Genomic DNA, 16,976 nt, shown 5'->3' with positions numbered 1-16,976 from the left:
TCTTTGCACAAGCAGTGCCTCCTGCCCAGGATGCTTGTCAGTCTTTGCTCTGAGAGGTCTTCTTGGACCCCCTTCTCCTATTTAAAAATACACACCCTTCCTTCTACCCTCACAAGCAACCCCATCCTCCAACCCTTTTATATTTTTCATCATCTATACAACTAAGACATAATTTGCACATAGTTTGTTGTCTCTCCAGCTGCACTGTAAGGTCCCAGAGAGCAGGATTTTTACCTAGTTTGCCGCCTGCCTGGCACACAGCAGGTTCTCAACAGTATTTGCTTGCTGGCCGCACAGATGAACGAGCGAACAGCAGCTTCCGAACGTGAAGCGTGTCCTAGGACGGAGTATGGTCGCCTCGCTACTTTGATACCCACCCCACAGAGGAGAATCCAGGCTCACAGGAGGCAAGCAACTTGCCCCCCCAGGCGTAGGCCAGGCTGAGATGCAAGCCCAGGGCCGTATCTACTGACCCACCCCTTTCCAAGGTTTCTCCTCAGTCCATTAGCTTTCCCTTCCCACTGGTCCTGCCACGCTGACTCCCCCACTGTCCCCCAGTGCCATGCGTTTGCCCGAGTCACTCCCTCTGCAAAACACCCTTCCCGTGTGCCACCCTGCCCATCCTCACCATGCCTCGCCCTCCAGGAGCCCCCAGCCTTGTGGGGGAAGAGAAGACAAGGTTGCCTGTGGCTCTCAGTCCGAGCGGAAGGGGGTTTAGAGTCTCAAGAAGGTGAGCTGTAGATTGTTGGAGCTATCCCACTGGGGTGGAGTGAGGGAAAGCTTCCTGGAGGAGGTGGCATTGGGGCTGGGGCTTGAAGATGGATGGGATGTGTCCAAGAGACGGGTGGTGGGGTGGGAGAGGACTCCAGGCACTGCCTGTGCACAGGCCTGGAGGTGGGGGGATTGCAGAGTTCGCTGGGAATGCGGCATGCCAGGGTAAGGAGTTTGGATAATTGGTTTGAGGGTGAGTGGGAGCCATGGACGTTCCTGACCAGGCGCGGGGAAGTTAGTCTGGCTAGTGGGAGGTAGTTCAGCCTCCCAGAGCCGCCCCTGGGCCAGGTCCTAGGGAAGCCAGAGGCCACCCTGACCTCACCACATTACACTGTGGTTTCCTAACACCCCGCCCAGCCACAGGGGAGTCTGAGGGGCAGCCAAGAATTCGGTCAAAGGATGGGAAGGCCCCCAAGAGACTGGCCCGTGGCCCTTCCCCTACCTCTGTCTGCCCCATTCTGACCAGTGCAGCTGGAAAAATCACAGCAAGTTCAACACCCCTCGGTCTAGGGAGGTTGGCATAGGACGGGCTGCCCTGTCTGACTTCTTTCTCCCTCTGATCCCGTTCTCTGCAGTTGCTAAGAAATTCATTTATACTAAAGTGTGAATAGCTTCCATTCCAGGAAGCTACATCTGGGCGCCTAACCATGTGGGCCGGGTGATAGAGGTGGGACTCGACAAGTTGTCAAGCTGGTCAGAGAGGCATTCTCACGCTTTCAAATCTCGAACCTTTGCTTGTACCATGCAGTCACACACCTGAGGTCCCCGGCACTCTGAAACTAAGACCCACCCTGGCCTGAACAGGGGCCACAGGCCTTTGAACAACACAAAGCACCTTTATTCCGGAGCACAAAACCCCAAAGGGCAAAGCAAGTGGGTCTGCAGGCCCAGCGGATACAGCTGGCTATCTTCCGGCTTCCGGGACCCCCCAGTCCAGGGTGTACAAGGTGGTGGGGGAGGAGGGTGCTCCCTTTTCGAAACCCCAAGTAGAAGCCATTGGGCAAAACGTGTGCTTCTATGGGGAGTTTTGATCGGTTTCTGGGGTTCAGGGACAGGGCCACTGACAGATGAACCCAGCCGGGGGCTAGTGGGACCTGAATTGGGTTCCAGTCCCATATGCTCAAGGGAAGGATTGGAGAGGGCCTGAGATCAGTGCAGCTGGTCTAAGATGGCGACTTCAGCCCCTCCACTCCCACCCTGCACCCAGGCCGAGGCCACCGCGTGGGCTGTTATTGCGAACACACGGCCACTAGGGGGCGGCACGGATCTCGGATAGAAGCGGGCTTCCTGCTTGCTGCCCCGGCCCCGCGGCCGCCTCTGGTCAGAAGTCCAGCTCTGGCATCAGGGTGTGCTTGGGGGGGCTGGGGGGGCACGGGTTCCTCCTTGGGAATGTCCTCTGGGAGGGCTGGCCCGTCCCCGTGCTCGGCCTCCCAGGCTCTCTGCTGGGCCGGCCAGTCCAGGTGAGCCCAGCGGGGGTCGGGGCCCCCCACGACCTCGTCCACCAGAACCTCCAGGTCGGGCGGCGGCGCAGACCGCTCCAGGAGGATGGGCGCAAAAGGCCCCACCAGCCAGGGCAGCGGCACGGCCTGCACCACCAGCTCCAGCAGCTCATCCACACAGGCGTGGGCCCGGGCCACACTGCCCTGGCCCTCGGCCAGGGCAGCGGCCGGCACGTCCCGGAAGCAGCGGGCGTCGGCGAAGGCGGACTGCAGGGCGTCCACACTGCGCCGCACCTCGGCCACCTTCTCCTGGGCGCCCGGGGGCAGGCCCCGCACGCTGCTCTCCAGCGCGTCCACTGTGCCCTGCAGCTCCCGCATCAGACTTCGGGACAGCACCAGCGTCTCCAGCTCTGCCTGTTGGGGGAAGGGAGGGGCCTCAGGGTACCAGATGGCCGCCCACCCAGACCAGGCCCTGCCTCAGTTTCTCCATGCACCCTCCAAACAGCGGAGCTCAACACTTGGTTGGAGAGAGCTCGAGTCTGGCCCCTGGCGCCCCGGGCAGATCCAGAACACACCCCCACACACTCCCCCTGCTGATCCTCTCCCTCCCACCCTACCTGGCTGCGGCGTCGGCCATTCTCTGGGGAGCGCTGGCTCCAGTCCTCCCAAAGCTCATGCACCTTCCCAGGCTGGGCCGGGGCAGTGGGTGTCACACCGCACTGCATGAGGTTGATCTGAGGGGACGGGGATAGTGGTCAGAGCTGGACCATTTGGGGGCTCAGGGGAGCCAGCATCCTAGCCTGGATCTGGTCTCGATAAACATCTAGAGAACATCTTCTTCCCTGCAACCTTCCCCCACCTGCTGATCCAGCCTGGCCCACCTGCCCGCTCTCTCCTCTGCTCTTGGTCAGACCCTGAGACCTGTGGGGCCCCTAAAACTCAGGCTCACTTTGCCTGTGCTGCTCCCTCTGCTGGCGATGCACTTCCCTCCACTCCATGCCCCTGCCTGGTTCGCTCCAGTTTAAGTTTCAGTGTAGATGACTCCCCCTCCAGGAAGTCTTCCCTCCTGCCCTCCTGGCCGGGCCCTGATCCCCCTACTGGACCCCCACTGTGTCTTCGGCACCCGGGACAGGGCAGGCTCTAGGAGATAAATAGAAATAAAGTGTGGTCCATCTGCACTCTGGAATATGATTCAGCCTTGAAAAGGAAGGGCATTTTCACCCCTGCTACAACCTGGATGGACCCTGAGGACGTTGTGCTCAGAGATAAACCGTCTCAGGGGCTCATAGGCGCCCTCTGGTGGGTGCTGTGGGGAGGTCAGAGTGGAGTCCTTGGTGGGGCTGGGGGTGGGCTGGCCCTGGGCGAGAGAAGAGGAGGGGGAGCTATGGGCAGAGCTGGGGTACTGGCTGGTGTGCGGGATGTGGGATCGGAGGAGAAGAGGGGAGTCGGGGCTTGCTCTGGTGTTGACCTGAGTCCTGGAAGCACGGAGGTTGAGAGGCAGCAGGAGGAAGAAGTTAGGGGCGTCTGAACTTATCCAGCTCAGTTAAACGGGAGCTGCCATGGTCCTTTGGAGCAGGGGGGGATGGACAGTGAGGGAAGAGGCGAGAACCTACAGGTTGAGGAGGGCTGGGATTGGTGGCAGGAAAGCAAGGGAAGGGGAACTTTTTCTCACTCCTGAACTACCCTAACTGCCTGTAAATTCCAGCTCTTGCCCCCCCCCCCCCACTGGACGAAACCCCTTCCCGTCTCCCCAGGCTCAGCCTTGACCCCTCCCTGAGCTGCCCCAGCCCTGAACACACACAGCGGGAGGCAGCCGAGCTCGGCTGTGCCTCCCCCTTCAGACCATTTCAGGACCAGGTCCTCAGCCGGCACTCGGGCCATGCCTACGGGCCTGCATCGTGGCGGGGGTGTGGACAGAGGGCTCTCACCAGCTCCAGCGTCTCCTGCAGCTTGGCCAGTGTGTCCTGGGCATGGTGTTTCTTCTGCCTCAGTTTCCCCAGGGAGTGCTCATAAGCCAGGTGGCGGAGCCGCGTGGACAGGGAGCCCAGACGTACGAAGTAGCCCTGGTGTTTCCTCTGCTCCTCCACAGACCCCACTTCCGGGCCCTCAGCCTCGGCCGCCAGGGCCGCTGGGGGATGGGACGGGGGAGGGGGTCAGCATGGCCACCCCACCACATCTGCTCACTCTCCTTCTGGGTGGACAAGCCCACGGACTCCCTAATTTCTCATTTCCGTTACCAGTATCAACTCAACCTTCCCCGGACCCTAGGACCTAGGCACTGCTATTAGCCCCATTTACAGATGAGGAACACTGAGGCAAAGGGAAATACGTCCCACGGCACGCAAGAGGCAGATCCGGGATTCCAACCCAGGCGCTCTTAACCCCTCGACTGAACGGTCAGTGAGGGATATCCTGCAGGTGCTTGGCATACAGTAGGTGCCTCATAAATGACTCGCAGCCTTCCTGCAGACGAGGGAGTGCCTTGACACACTTTTCCCGGGCCCTAAAGCAGGGGCTGGGAGGTCAGATCGTCTCTGGGGTCAGAGACAGGTGGTAGAAAGTTGGAGAATGGTGCTTTTTGTTTTGTTTTGTAAGATTTTATTTTTTGAGTCCTATTTACCCCCAATTTGGGACTCAAGCTCACAACCCTCAAGTCTCTGAGCCCCGTAGACTCTTAGGGTCTGTGTGGTCTGATTTCTAGCAGAATGTGGGTCGGGGGGCCATGGATGGGGATGCGGACGTCAGGCCCGGGCTCAGCTCAGTGTTTCCTGCTGAACGGCTGTGTGGCCCTGCCCAAGTCCCAGACTTCTCGGATCCGTCCCCACCAGGATGCGGACTGAGCAGAAGGATTCAGCGGCAGGGCAGGGCAGGAGGGTGGCGGCCTCACCGAGCTCGTCCTCAGTCATGGGCAGGAAGTGGTCCACCAGCTCCTCTGACTTGCCCAGCACGACGTCCACGGCGTGGCTCATGGAGCGCTTTAGGTCCACGCTCCAGCGGCGGCCCTGCCGGGCCAGGCCCACCATGCCCGTCACACCACTGGCCACCGTATCCTTGGCCGAGGTCACCACCTGGTGGGAGGGGGCTCCTTCTAGATTTTGACTTCCTTCTCTCAGCCCAGCTCCCTGGGGCTCGGTATCAAGGGGTCCCTGGCCCCTCCTGGCCCTGGGCCTCGATTTCCCTTCTATAAGACGGAGGCAAAGAAAAGTTCTCCCGCACGGGCTTGTTGAGGGGATGCTAGACTCGGGTGCAGATTATTTTCGTCTGGCTGGTGTTTTTTTTTTTTGAGTTGGGCCCAAACCTGACTCAGCCGCCCTGTCTGGCCAGCCCAGGTGTCCAGGCTGGTCCCGGGGAGGCTGCGCTGCTCCCTCCCACCCCCACCCCTCCCTGGGTCCCCACCGACCGTCTCGGAAGGTTGCTGGAGAAAGGGCAGCTTCTCTTCCAGCTTGTCCAGACCCCGGCAGGCGAGGTGGTTCACTGTGGCCACTGGAGGGGAGAGGCAGTGAGTGAGGGCAAGAGGAGCAGGGGGAGGTAAGGGGAGGCCTGGGCCACCCCGCGAGGGGCTGGGGACCCTGAGGGTGGGGGTGGGGCACCAGGCTGGACCCCACCACTTCTACTGTCTTCCCAGCCTCAGCCCTGCCACTGGGCTGCCACCGGTGCCAAGGTGACTCCCCGTTCGTGCCCGATTCAGATGCCCCAGCGAGCAGGGGCCGAGGAGGAGGAGGCGGGGAAGGCCCTGAGCTGGGACCCTCCGGTGACCCCCTTCCTTGGTCAGATGTGAAGTCAAGGCCTTCGATCCACCCCCACCCCTGTGCCAGGCTGGACTCAGGAGCTGGTCCCAGGAGTCCAGGGATATGTGGGGCTCGGGACACGCAGGGGCAGCGACAGAGAGGAAGACGGGGAGGGAGGTGGACAGGCAAAGGGACCTGGGGTGTGTCAGGCCACTCAACCAGGGAGGACATCAAGACACACAGGAAGGGGACAGAAAGAGGGCGGCCCAGATAAACAGCCAAGAACGGAGGTCCAGGAGATCCAACCACAGAGGGACAACCTACAGAGCAATGCAGGTGGAATCAGGGGTGGGAGTGGGGGCAGGCGGGGTGTGGGAGGTGGCACCGGCAGGGCTGGGGGAGGGTGAGACGTGTGGGTGGGGGCACAGACAGGTGGACAGGCTAAACGGCACTCTCACGGAGGTTCCAGCTCAGCAGGTGCCCTCCAGAGCCTTCATGCGGATGGAGCAGGAGTGGGGGGGCAGCTGGGACATACTGCAGGACCCAGGGTCTTGGGTGGCGGGACCCAGGGTCTTGGGGGGTTGGGGGCGGGGTGGGACTCACGCTGGGGCTGCAGGTGGCTGAGCAGCGGCTGGGCGTGGTCCAGGGCGCGGGTGGTCAGGCTGCACATGCAGTGCTCGGCCAGGCGGCAGGCAGAGCCCAGCAGCGGGTGCCTGTCCTTGGCCGCGCTGTAAGCATCGAAGACGGCGGAGCACGTGGTCCTGACCAGCGGCAGGGCCACCACGCGCTGCACCACATTCTGCGGGAAGAGGTGGCGTCAGAGGGGCCCCGATGGGGCGGGGTGGGGGTGGGGGTGTGTGGGGAGCTCAGTCACACCTCAGTCCACACGTCCCCTCTCTGGGCCAGGATGACCACGTGGGCGGGAGGGTTGGGGGGACTGCGCAGGAAACCTGGGGCTTCAGCCTCCCCATCTGTTAAATGGGTTTCTAGGGCTGCAAGATTCATAGGCGTGAAGTGCTGGGAGCGGGGTCGATGCAGAGTCTTGGGCAGAGACCCCGGGGGTGGGGGAGGGAGAGACACTCCCCACTCCCGGCACCACTGTGCCCCTCTGGGAAATGAGTAGGCTGTGCCACCCCCCCCCCATGGTCCAGAGGGGGTCCCTGGTCTGAAACTGTCCCAGAAGGGATATCCCCCCACTCTGGCCTGTGCCCCTCTTCCGTGGGCAGGGCAGCCCCGCACCTGCTGGTTCTGTTCCCACAAGCTGGTTCGGGGGGCCTGGGCAGCCTCATCTTCTGACATGCCTGCTGCGAACACCCTGCGGGGCGGGACAGGGTGAGAGGGGCCTCTACACACCAGCCCCCCTGGGTCCTGCCCAGGCCTTGGGTTCTGTCCCGCTGGGCTTGGTGACTTGGGCAAGTATTGTTCTCTCCTGCGACCTCAGTCTCCTCAAAATAGGGTAATGATGGGGCACCCGCGTGGTTCAGTCCGTAGAGCACCCGACTCCTGGTTTCAGCTCAGGTCGTGATCTCAGGGTCGTGAGGCCTGTGCTGGGCTCTGTGCTCAGCGGCGGGTCTGCTTGAGATTTTTCTCCCTCTCCATCTACCCCTCCCCTGCTTGCACACCCATACACTCTCTCTCTCAAATAAATAAGTAAATCTTAAAAAACAAACAAACAAAAAAACTAGGGTAATGGTTGTAGCTACCTCACAGTGTCATGAGGGTCATGGACAATGTGACAGTGCATGCACAGGGCCCTGCACACAGCAGGTGCACACTAGAGAGCTCTGGCAAGGTGGGGACACTGTAGTGATTCAAAGCATGGGCCTGGAGAGAGAAAGACCTGGATTCAAATCTTGCCATTACTTGCTGTGTGACTTGGGGCAAGTGCCTTCACCTCTCTGAGCTGTTTCCCCTTCTGCAAAGGAGAGGAGGTGCCTGCCGTCCCTCCCCACCCCCAACTCACCCTTCCCCGACAGAACTGCATACGCAGCCTCTGGCAGGGGTGGAGGGGGCAGCTGCAGAATCCCAGTAAGTCCACAGACTGACAGGGAAACTGAGGCGGCCAGCAGGTCCGTGGTGTTTCCAAAGCCACTCATCTAAGCGGACTCCATTGTCCGCTTAGAGCGGGGAGTTCGACCTGAGGCTCCTGCTCGCAGTTCTTCCTTTATCTCCACTCTGTGCCCTCAGAGCCCTGGTCCCCACCCAACTGGGTCCTGAGCTTCAGCCAACTGGGCCAAGGGTCTCGGCCACCTGCTCCGCCCATCATCCCCCTCCTTCTCACGCCGCTCGATCCTCTCCCGCCCATCTGATCTGGAGCCCCCAAATCTGGACGGACGCCCTCCGCGTGGCACTCACCTGGGTGCGTGCAGCCACAGCCTCCAAGTGCCCCTGCGGACCCCAGACTCTGGCTCCAGTCTCCGCCCACCGCTGGCCTCTCCCGCCTTATAGCGGCTCGGGGGGCGGACCTTCTGGGACTGACCAATGGGGAGGGGCCGGGCGGAGGCGTGTCTCGGGGGCGGGGCTCCAGCCTACCCTCCCCACCCTGCACGCTTCCCTGGGGCTCTGTCCGGGTCGGGGTCGGAGTCGGGGTCGGAAGTCGGGGTTGGGGCCGGAGTCGGGGTCGGGGCGGGGGTGGGGGGAAGTAGGGGGCGCTCCGCAGTTGTCATAGTAACTTGAGGACGCTGGATGCCCCAGAATTGAGCTACTTTCCTTGGCCAGTTTTGGCCACCTGTCACCCTGCTGTTGCCGCAGATACCCCTGGAGGACGATCCTGCAGCTCCCACCGCCTCCCAGAGGAGTGACCTTAGGCAAGTCCTCAAGGTCATTCTGGTTATTTAAAAAAATCTGCCATTTAACTTGGCCAGGAATCCCGGCCGGCCCATTCCCTTAGTCCCCATTTTACAGATGAGCAAAGTGAAGGATCCAATTCAAACCCCACTCGGCCAGACTCCAGGCTCCTCCCTGGCATTCATCATCATGCCTGGAATGACCACCAATGTGACCATGACCATTCTTCCAGGGACCCCGTCCTCAGACACCCAGGGGTCCCCCAAATCTGACTCTGGCTCCCAACATGCCCAGCACTGTGTCAGCAGGTGGCCCAAGGTTCTGAGTGGGAGGAACACAGGCTCCTATGCCTTCAGCTCCACCCAGCCCGCCCAAGCCCACCCTGGGTGGGTGGCTATCCCCCACGGCTTGTCATGGGCCAGCATGACAAATTGTTTAGAGACCTGAAGCAATCTGGTTTAATTTAAACCTTCCCCAGGACACAAGCTCTGGCAGGAGTCCACTGGTAAAATGACACTCTGGGCGATGGTCAGTGTTTTATTTCCAGTTAAGTCCTGGATGGGGGGAGGGGAGGAGGAGTCACGGGCCATCAGATCCCCACTGCCGTCCCTCTGGAAGTTTATATCTTGCACCCCAGGCCCTGGGTCAGGCTTCTTCTTTCCTTCTCCTTCCTTTTTTTTTTTTTTTTTCAAAGATTTTATTTGTTTATTTGACAGACAGAGATCACAAGTAGGCAGTGAGGCAGGCAGAGAGAGAGAGAGAAGCAGGCTCCCCATGGAGTGGAGAGCCCGATGCGGGGCTCGATCTCAGGACCCTGAGATCATGACCTGAGCCGAAGGCAGAGGCTTTAACCCACTGAGCCACCCAGGTGCCCCCTTTCTCCTTCCTTTTGGGGAGGACTAGAAAGTCAACCTGGGAGGTGCTCGGAACAGTGAATTCTGCTAGAATTCCAATTCCATTCCACGGTTATTTCCTAAGCCCTCAGGTCTGACCCCAAACTGAATGATGCTGGCTTTGAGGGAAGACAGACCCAGGCCCTGCATTTGGAGACACCCTCTCCCCCCACCTCTGCCCACAAAGTGGGGAGGCAGAACCAGATAGAGACAACGCTCGCATAGCCAGGGCTGGGCCAGAGGGAGCCGAGCAGGCTGAGGGAACCTGGAGATCAAGAGATCTGGAAAACGGGGGAAAACATTCTTTTCTCTTTTTCTTTTCTTTTAAGTAGGCTCCATGGCCACCGTGGGGGTTGAACTCATGACCCTGAGATTAAGAGTCGAGTGCTCTACTGACTGAGGCTGCCAGGTGCCCCAGGGAAAGACATTCTTGGAAGAGGGTACAGGAGGCTGGAAAGCCCCACGTGCATTTTGGGCAGCCTGGGCCGAGCAGGTCCTGGCAGCTCTGGGAAGCTGAAGGTGAATTATTTGCTGAGTGGCGTGCGCTGAGCTGAGGTAATGCCTGTCTCATTACCTCGGTCCCAGGCCTCAGTGGGACTTGGCTGCTTCCAGGAGCTTCTGGCCCTTCGAGGCTTCAGGCCCAGCGCAGCGTGTGGCATTCTGGGAGAACATCTTGTCTCTGTTGGCCACGAGCCACTCATAGAGGTCGTCCAGTTTCTCATCACAGATCCAGGGGTTCCCCAAATCTGACTGGCTCCCAACATGCCCAGCACTGTGTCAGCAGGTGGCCCAAGGTTCTGAGTGGGAGGAACACAGGCTCCTATGCCTTCAGCTTCAGAGATGTCAAAGCCTTCCTTCATGTCTCGGGTGGGCTGCCCCAGGGATGTCCAGAGCCCCTTGGGGACGCCAGTGAGCAAGTTGTTGGAGAGATCTAGCATATCCAGCTGCCGCAGGCCTTGGAAGACGCCAGCGGCCACGGTGGCCAGCCTATTGTCATTCAGGAAAAGGTAGCGCAAGTCTGGCTGGGGTGACAAGAGCCCCTCTCCGAGCACCTGCAATCTGTTGCCCTCCAGGTGCAGCCTCTCCAACTGCAGGGGGCCCCACAGAAGGTCAGGGGGCAAAGTCTTCAACTGGTTATTACTGAGGTCAAGGATGTGCAGGGAGGTGAAGTTGGCCAACAGCCCAGGGGGCAGCATCTGGAGGCGGTTCCCGGATAGATCCAGATGCCCCAAAGCTTGGAGCCCCTGCAGCCACGAGGGCTCCAGGATTTCCAGCCGGTTCTCTTTCAGCACCAGGGTGTGGAGAGCGGCAGAGACCCGGAAGAGGCCGGGGGGCAGCCGGGTCAGGGCATTGCGGGTTAAGTCAAGCACCTTCAGCAGAGGCACTGGCAGCAGGAACTTGGGGGAGAGGCTCTCCAGCTGGTTGGTGGAGAGGTGAAGCTCCTGGAGGTTAGAGGCGCCCTGGAGGGTGTCGGCCCGCAGCTGGGTGAGGTTGAAGAACTCCACCACCAGGTAAACCGTGTCAGCGGGGAGGCGGTGAGGGAGTTTGGCCGGTGGGTGGCAGGAGACGGAGCTGCCGTTGATCGAATGGAACACCAAGCAGGTGTCCCGGTTTGGGGTGACATCCTGAGCTGAGACCACAGAGAGCAGCAGCAGGAACAGTGTTCTAGAAAGATGGGAACTCAGGCCTCCTGGGCTGCAGGCAATGACAGAAGACATACCCCGCTTCATGAAAGGGTCCCCAGACTCTGCCAACTATTTCCTGTCTCCATCTCCACACCCGGGACCATGCCCCCTCATGGCTCCCCTGGATTCAGGCAGTCACCCCCTGCTCCTGTCCTGGCTTCCACCCGCACCTGCCAAGAGCTGCCAGAAGTTGCTGCAGATCTGGAGAGCAATCTAACTCTCTGAAAACTGAGTTTCTCAGTCTGACCCATAAATGCTACCCTTCTCTGTGGCCAGCCCAGCCCCAACAGACTGTTAATGATTTCCAGTCAAATTTGCTAATTTCTTCTGCTCTGGCTTGTTTTCTGGGTCATTTCTTTCTTTCTTTCTTTTTTTAAGATTTTATTTGTTTATTTGACAGAGAGAGAGATCATAAGCAGGCAGAGAGGCAGGCAGACAGGAGGAGGCAGGCTCCCTGAGGAGCAGAAAACCCAAAGCAGAGCTTGATCCCAGGACCCCAAGATCATGACCCGAGCCGAAGGCAGAGGCTTAACCCACTGAGTCACCCAGGTGCCTCTTCCGGGTCATTTTTTAGCTCCCTGGCTCCAAATTTTAAAGGTAGGGCCAGTGAACTCCTACTTATCCTGCAAAGCCCCTGCTCCAATGCCCCCTTTTCCATGAAGCTTTCTTTGATTTTCCCAAGGTTTCCCCTCTGGCCTCCTGCTCTTCCTATCCAAACAAGGTTCTGTTTCTTTCTCTGATGGAGCCCCAGCTCTCACTCCAAAGTGCTTGGGTGCAACCCAGCACTCCAGAGGGAACTCTGAACATGAAAAGTGCATCCTGCTTCCTGCAGATCTGGGACAGGAATTTGGCCTTAGGATGGGGTGGTTTACAGTTGACATCACAGTCCTTGGAAGGCTGGGACTTCTGCTCTTCCTGGTGCCTCCAGCAGGCCTCTGATGGGGTGTTGGTCAGGAGGTGTTGGTGGGCCTCCAAATCTCTGTCTGGCCCGGGGAACACCTGGGACTTCTGTAGTGAGTGTGTGTATGAGAGCACGTCTGTCTATCGTTACAGCTGTAGGTCTATTCCTGCAGATCCATGTCTAGCCCTGTGACTTTGGTACATTAGACAGAATGGTCTGCTATCTAGTTCTGCCCACCATGGGTGGGGTGGGGGCTTACCTCTGGTTGCGCTGTGGGCTCCAAGAGGACATGCCGGCCTCTCTCTTTTCCATCTATGTTCCCTTAGCCTGGTGAGGTAGCCTTATACCTGCCTGGACTGCCCGCAGGGCCACCTCCCCTCCTAGGGAAGTCCTCACCCACATCCTGTTCCCGTTAGTGGCTGGGCCCGAGCCAAGCAGGGGAAAGGAGCTGGTCAGAATTGCAAAATTGCTTCCTGGCAGGGAGAGGGCAGGAGGCTGGGATGCCTGCACCCTTCTCTACCTGCTTCTTCCCAGTTTTTCATTCCTCTGATTCCTGCTTTTGGGGGGGGGGTGCGGGCACCTGAGAATCTCTGGGGCTGAATACCCACTTCCCCCAACCCAGAAATCTAGGGTCAGATTTGCAAGGCACCATGCCTGAGGAATAGGGACAGCTCTTTAAGCAAGAGGTACTCTTTGCAATAAATTTGAGCAACCAGGAAGTTCAATGAATAAATGAAAAGCATTTGTCTTCAATTCATGACATATTGTTGCTGGCTTTTTTTTTTTTTTTAATGAAATCATTTCTAGAAAATAGATTTCAAAAGTAAGTGACACTCGAAGTCTTCATGGGCTTTGAACAATAGCCTGGGTGGGATGAAACCTGGCCCTGGCTCCCAGCTTCACTAGGAATGGCTTTATTTTGTGATCTTGGGCAAGCGGCTTAACTTTTTTTGGCTTCAGTTTCCATATCCATGAAGTTGAAATCAGTCTCCAAGGGCCCCTTCTACTCTTTCTTTCTTCATCTGACTCTAAGGTGCTCTTTGTTTTGGATCTTTCTCATTGCCTAATAAACGCATTTGGAGGCTACAAATTTCCCTCTGAAAACTGCTTTGGCTGCACCCTGGGGGTTTCGCTAGTCAGTGCTTTCTTTCTTTCTTTCTTTCTTTTTTTGTTTGTTTGCATTCTAAACATTCAGGTGTGATGTGTCATCTTTACCTGCACCCAGGACTTCCATCATGGCTGGCCATGTCTCCTTTTCCCTTGCATGATCTCTGAAGCGTTTTCTGTCTTTTGAGCTGTGAGAATGAATAGGAGTTCTGTCTTGTGGACACATAAGTTCAGAGGCACACATGCAGGCTGACCATGACAGGCATAAAGAAAGATAGATGGATATCCTCATGAACCCACAGATAGAGATACGACCCAGAGACAGGTGAAAACACAAAGAACCATACAGAGGCACAGTCAGACCGAATAACAGATCCATAGAGTTTGACACACAGAAACGGATACCGACAAAATAGGCAAAGGACCTGAATAGACAGTTTCCCAAAGAAGACATCTAGATGGCCAACAGATACAGGGAAGGTGTTCAACATCACTTATCATCACTTGTCATCAGGAAAATGCAAATCAAACCCCAGTGAGATAGTGCCTCACACTCGTCAGAATAATAGGATCAAAAAGACAAGAAGTAACACATGTTGGCAGGGGCATGGAAAGGAGCGCTGTGCACTGTTGGTGGGAAAGCCAATTGGTTCAACCACTGTGGAAAATGGTATGGAGGTCCCTCAAAACATAAAAAATAGGGATATATGGGAAAAAAATAGGGATATGTGATCAAACAATCCCACTTCTGCGTATTTAGCCAGAGAAAACATTAGAAAAGATACCTGTGTTCCTTTGTTCGTTGCAATATTGTTCACAGTAGCCAAGACATGGAATATCCTAGTGTCATTGACAAATGAATGAATAAAAAAGATGTGATAAAAGAACAGAAAGAAAGAAGGAAGGAAAGAAAAAGAAAGAGAGAAAGAAAGGAAGGAAGGAAGGGAACAAGCAAGCAAGCAAGCGGGCGCCTGGGGGGCTCAGTCGGTTAAGCGTCTGCCTTCGGCTCAGGTCCTGATCCTGGAGTCCCAGGACCAAGCCCCACATCGGGGCTCCCTGCTCGGTGGGGAGCCTGTTTCTCCCTCTGCCCCTCCCCCTGCTCATGCTCACTCTCTTTCTCTCTCGTTTGCTTCTCTCATTCACTCTCTTTCTCTTTCTCAAATAAATAAGATCTTAAAAAGAAAGAATGTGAGAGACACACCCTGGAATATTATTCAAAAGTAAAAAAGAAGACCATGCTGCCATTTACCTCCGTGCTGTTGTATCTCTAGAGCGTTACCCTACGCGGGACAAGTCAGGCAGACAGAGACCGATCCTAGGTATTCTCACGTGTGTGTGGAATTTTAAAAATCCGAAACTGAGAGCGGGATGGTGGCTGCCAGGGGCTGGAGGGCGCCGGAAATGGGGAGGTATTGGTCTAAGGGCACAAACGTGCCCTTCTAAGAGGAGTACATCCCGGAGGTGTAATGTACAACCCGGTGCCTATAGTTATCCTTACTATGCATAGTAATGTGATATACTTGAAAATGGCTCCAAGAGTAGCTCTTAAAATGTTCTCATCACTTGCACAGGAACTAGGGAGTTAACGTATTCATTGTGGCAATCCTTGTGCAATCCTTGTGCACACGTCAAATCACTGAGTTGCACCCCTGAAACTCACACAGTGCTGATCGTCAGACCTCCCTCAGGAAGCCTGAAGAAAGGTGCACGCACAGGTTCAGGAGAAGCTAATCTGTCATCACGGAACTTTGTTTCTTGGTTTACTATACGAACAATCTCCCCCGTGACAAGGGGGAACCGGATCTGTTTTGTCCACTGCTCAGACCCCAGAGCCCGGCACACAGCAGGTCCTTCATGGGCACCGGTGGGAAGGAGGGAGTGCGAATGGGAAAGGTAAAACGCCAAAGAAATCTCTTAAAGTGAAATCAGATCCCCTCTCCCCCGCTCCTCGCCCCCTGCTGAAAGGCTTCGGATGGTTCCCAGTCCCACTTAAAATTCGTTAGGCTGGGAGCAGGGGTAAGATGGGGAGTTAATGTTTAACGGCGACAGAGAGACACAAAAATGTTCTGGGCATGGCTGGTGGGGGTGGGGGCCCAGCCGTGGGAGTGTGCTTCATGCCACCCAACTGCGCACTTAGGGATGGTTCCAATGGTGCATTCGAATTTCTGTGGATTTTACCACAATAACAAAACTTTACACTATGCACCCCTGAGGCCATTTTTGCCTGGAGCCCTGGCCCTCCTCTCCCTCCTCATCAGCACCTGCTTCTGCCAGGCCCTCCTTTTGCTGCTGGAGGCCACTGTGACCACCACCTTGCCCCTCCCCCAAGCCCATTCCCACCCAGAGGCTTGAGCTAGCTGTCCCCTCTGCCTGCGCACCTCCTCATGGCTGCTTCCTCACTTGTCACCTCTCAGCTCCCATGTCACCGTCTCTCCAGGCCCTCTTGGACCACCCTCTCCTCCACCCCACACAGTCCTCTGGTCCTATCTTCACAGCATGAATCACTGCTTCAGATCCAGTCCTGATTTGCGTGTCTGGGGCCGGTCTCCCCCACCCGGCTGTGGACTCCACGGGGACAGGGATCTAAATCCCCAGCAGTGTCTGGCACGTAGCGGGTGCGCAACAAATATTTGCTCAAGGATGATCGGAACACCGGTCCCATGAAACCCGCAGAAACCCGCCTCCTCCCATTTCCTAGTTCCCCCAAATTCTGCTGGTCACTGTGAGTCTCAGGGAGGGACCCCCAACCGCCTCACTCCCCGGAGACAGAGCGGACCCAGAGCCTTGGGGGCCGGTGGTTGTAAACAGTTTTATTGATGGGGAGGGGGTTGGGGGAGGCAAACCCCAGAGAGGGTCCAGGACTCAGCTGGCCACTCAACTGGCATGCATGGTCAGCTGGAGGTCAAGGGAGAGGTCACAAGGGGACGGGTGGCATGGGACCCTCTGACCACCCTGGGGCCGTATTTACAGTGGGGCCCGCCCGCCTTCCCCGCCCCCCCCAGACCACCAAGCCCTTTAGACAGCTGCTGCCAGTATGACTTCTGGGCAGGCCCTCCCGGCCCCCCTGCCCGGAACCCCTTCTTGTCTCCCCCTCAAATTCCTAACCGGCACCTTGGAGGCCCCCGGGCCTTTTGGAAGCCCCGGCGCCGGGTCAGCCAACGCCCAGGCCGCTGGGGCCACCACCTCGCACACAGACAGGTACACTGCACGCGTGGCCCACCGCGACACACACACACACACACACACACACACGCCGGCAGCAGCCCTCGTGGGCACACACACGCACCTCCCTCCCCTTCCTGGCCCCTTGCACACGAACACGGCATGCACACACACACACACACACACCCACACATGCCTGGAGCCTGGGTTGAGGAGGGGCCTGGAAAGGGGCGGGGCAGGGAGGTGGGGTCTGCAGATGCGGCCCCTCCCCCGTTCCACCGCCTCCAAGCCGCGCCCCCCCACCCCACCCCGGCTGACACCCCGAGAACGGAGTTGTGCAATTGGATAGAAATCTGCAAAAGAAACGCCAATTGGAAAACAAACCCAAATCCACGCGCAGGTCAACCTCAAATCCATAGCACATTCCTCCCGCCCTCCCCCACCCCCAAACCGCGTCAGTGTCCCGCGGCCCCGGGCGGGGCGGGGGCGGGGCGGGGGCCGAG

The 16,976-nt window shown here is 57.8% G+C and overlaps 2 protein-coding genes across 3 annotated transcripts; both read right to left on the bottom strand.

Annotated features, from left to right (window-relative positions):
• Positions 1–2,003: 2,003 nt before the first annotated feature.
• PLIN5 (perilipin 5) lies at positions 2,004–8,395 on the bottom strand. Its single transcript, XM_004771467.2, is given in 9 exon segments — positions 2,004–2,144; positions 2,146–2,624; positions 2,828–2,944; positions 4,139–4,338; positions 5,098–5,278; positions 5,611–5,693; positions 6,542–6,737; positions 7,178–7,253; positions 8,294–8,395. Coding segments are annotated over 8 exon segments (1,368 nt in total). The 5' UTR covers positions 7,238–7,253; positions 8,294–8,395; the 3' UTR covers positions 2,004–2,092.
• Positions 8,396–9,507: 1,112 nt separating this feature from the next.
• LRG1 (leucine rich alpha-2-glycoprotein 1) lies at positions 9,508–12,588 on the bottom strand. 2 transcript variants are annotated; one of them, XM_013045247.2, is made up of 3 exons: positions 12,464–12,588; positions 10,455–11,313; positions 9,508–10,359 (listed from the first exon to the last, which is right to left on the bottom strand). In XM_013045247.2, exons 1-3 carry the CDS (start codon positions 12,514–12,516, stop codon positions 10,207–10,209), a joined length of 1,065 nt encoding a protein of 354 aa, XP_012900701.2. In that variant the 5' UTR covers positions 12,517–12,588; the 3' UTR covers positions 9,508–10,206. The 2 variants fall into 2 exon arrangements, with proteins under 2 accessions (XP_012900701.2, XP_012900700.2); XM_013045246.2 differs by having other exon boundaries at positions 9,508–11,313.
• Positions 12,589–16,976: the final 4,388 nt, after the last annotated feature.

This window comes from Mustela putorius, unplaced genomic scaffold (genome assembly GCF_011764305.1).
Source record: "Mustela putorius furo isolate JIRA1106 unplaced genomic scaffold, ASM1176430v1.1 tig00000095_pilon_pilon_pilon, whole genome shotgun sequence".
Classification (NCBI taxonomy): domain Eukaryota; kingdom Metazoa; phylum Chordata; class Mammalia; order Carnivora; family Mustelidae; genus Mustela; species Mustela putorius.
This window is presented reverse-complemented; position numbering and strand designations above follow the sequence as displayed.

What these genes read in the sequence shown, in the direction of transcription:
- LRG1 (XM_013045246.2), bottom strand. Translation starts at nt 12,516, where the DNA reads ATGGAAAAGAGAGAGGCCGGCATGTCCTCTTGGAGCCCACAGCGCAAC. An exon ending in AGCCCACAGCGCAACCAGAG is followed by an intron (nt 11,314 to 12,463) that starts GTAAGCCCCCAC and finishes CATTGCCTGCAG; the next exon opens with CCCAGGAGGCCTGAGTTCCC.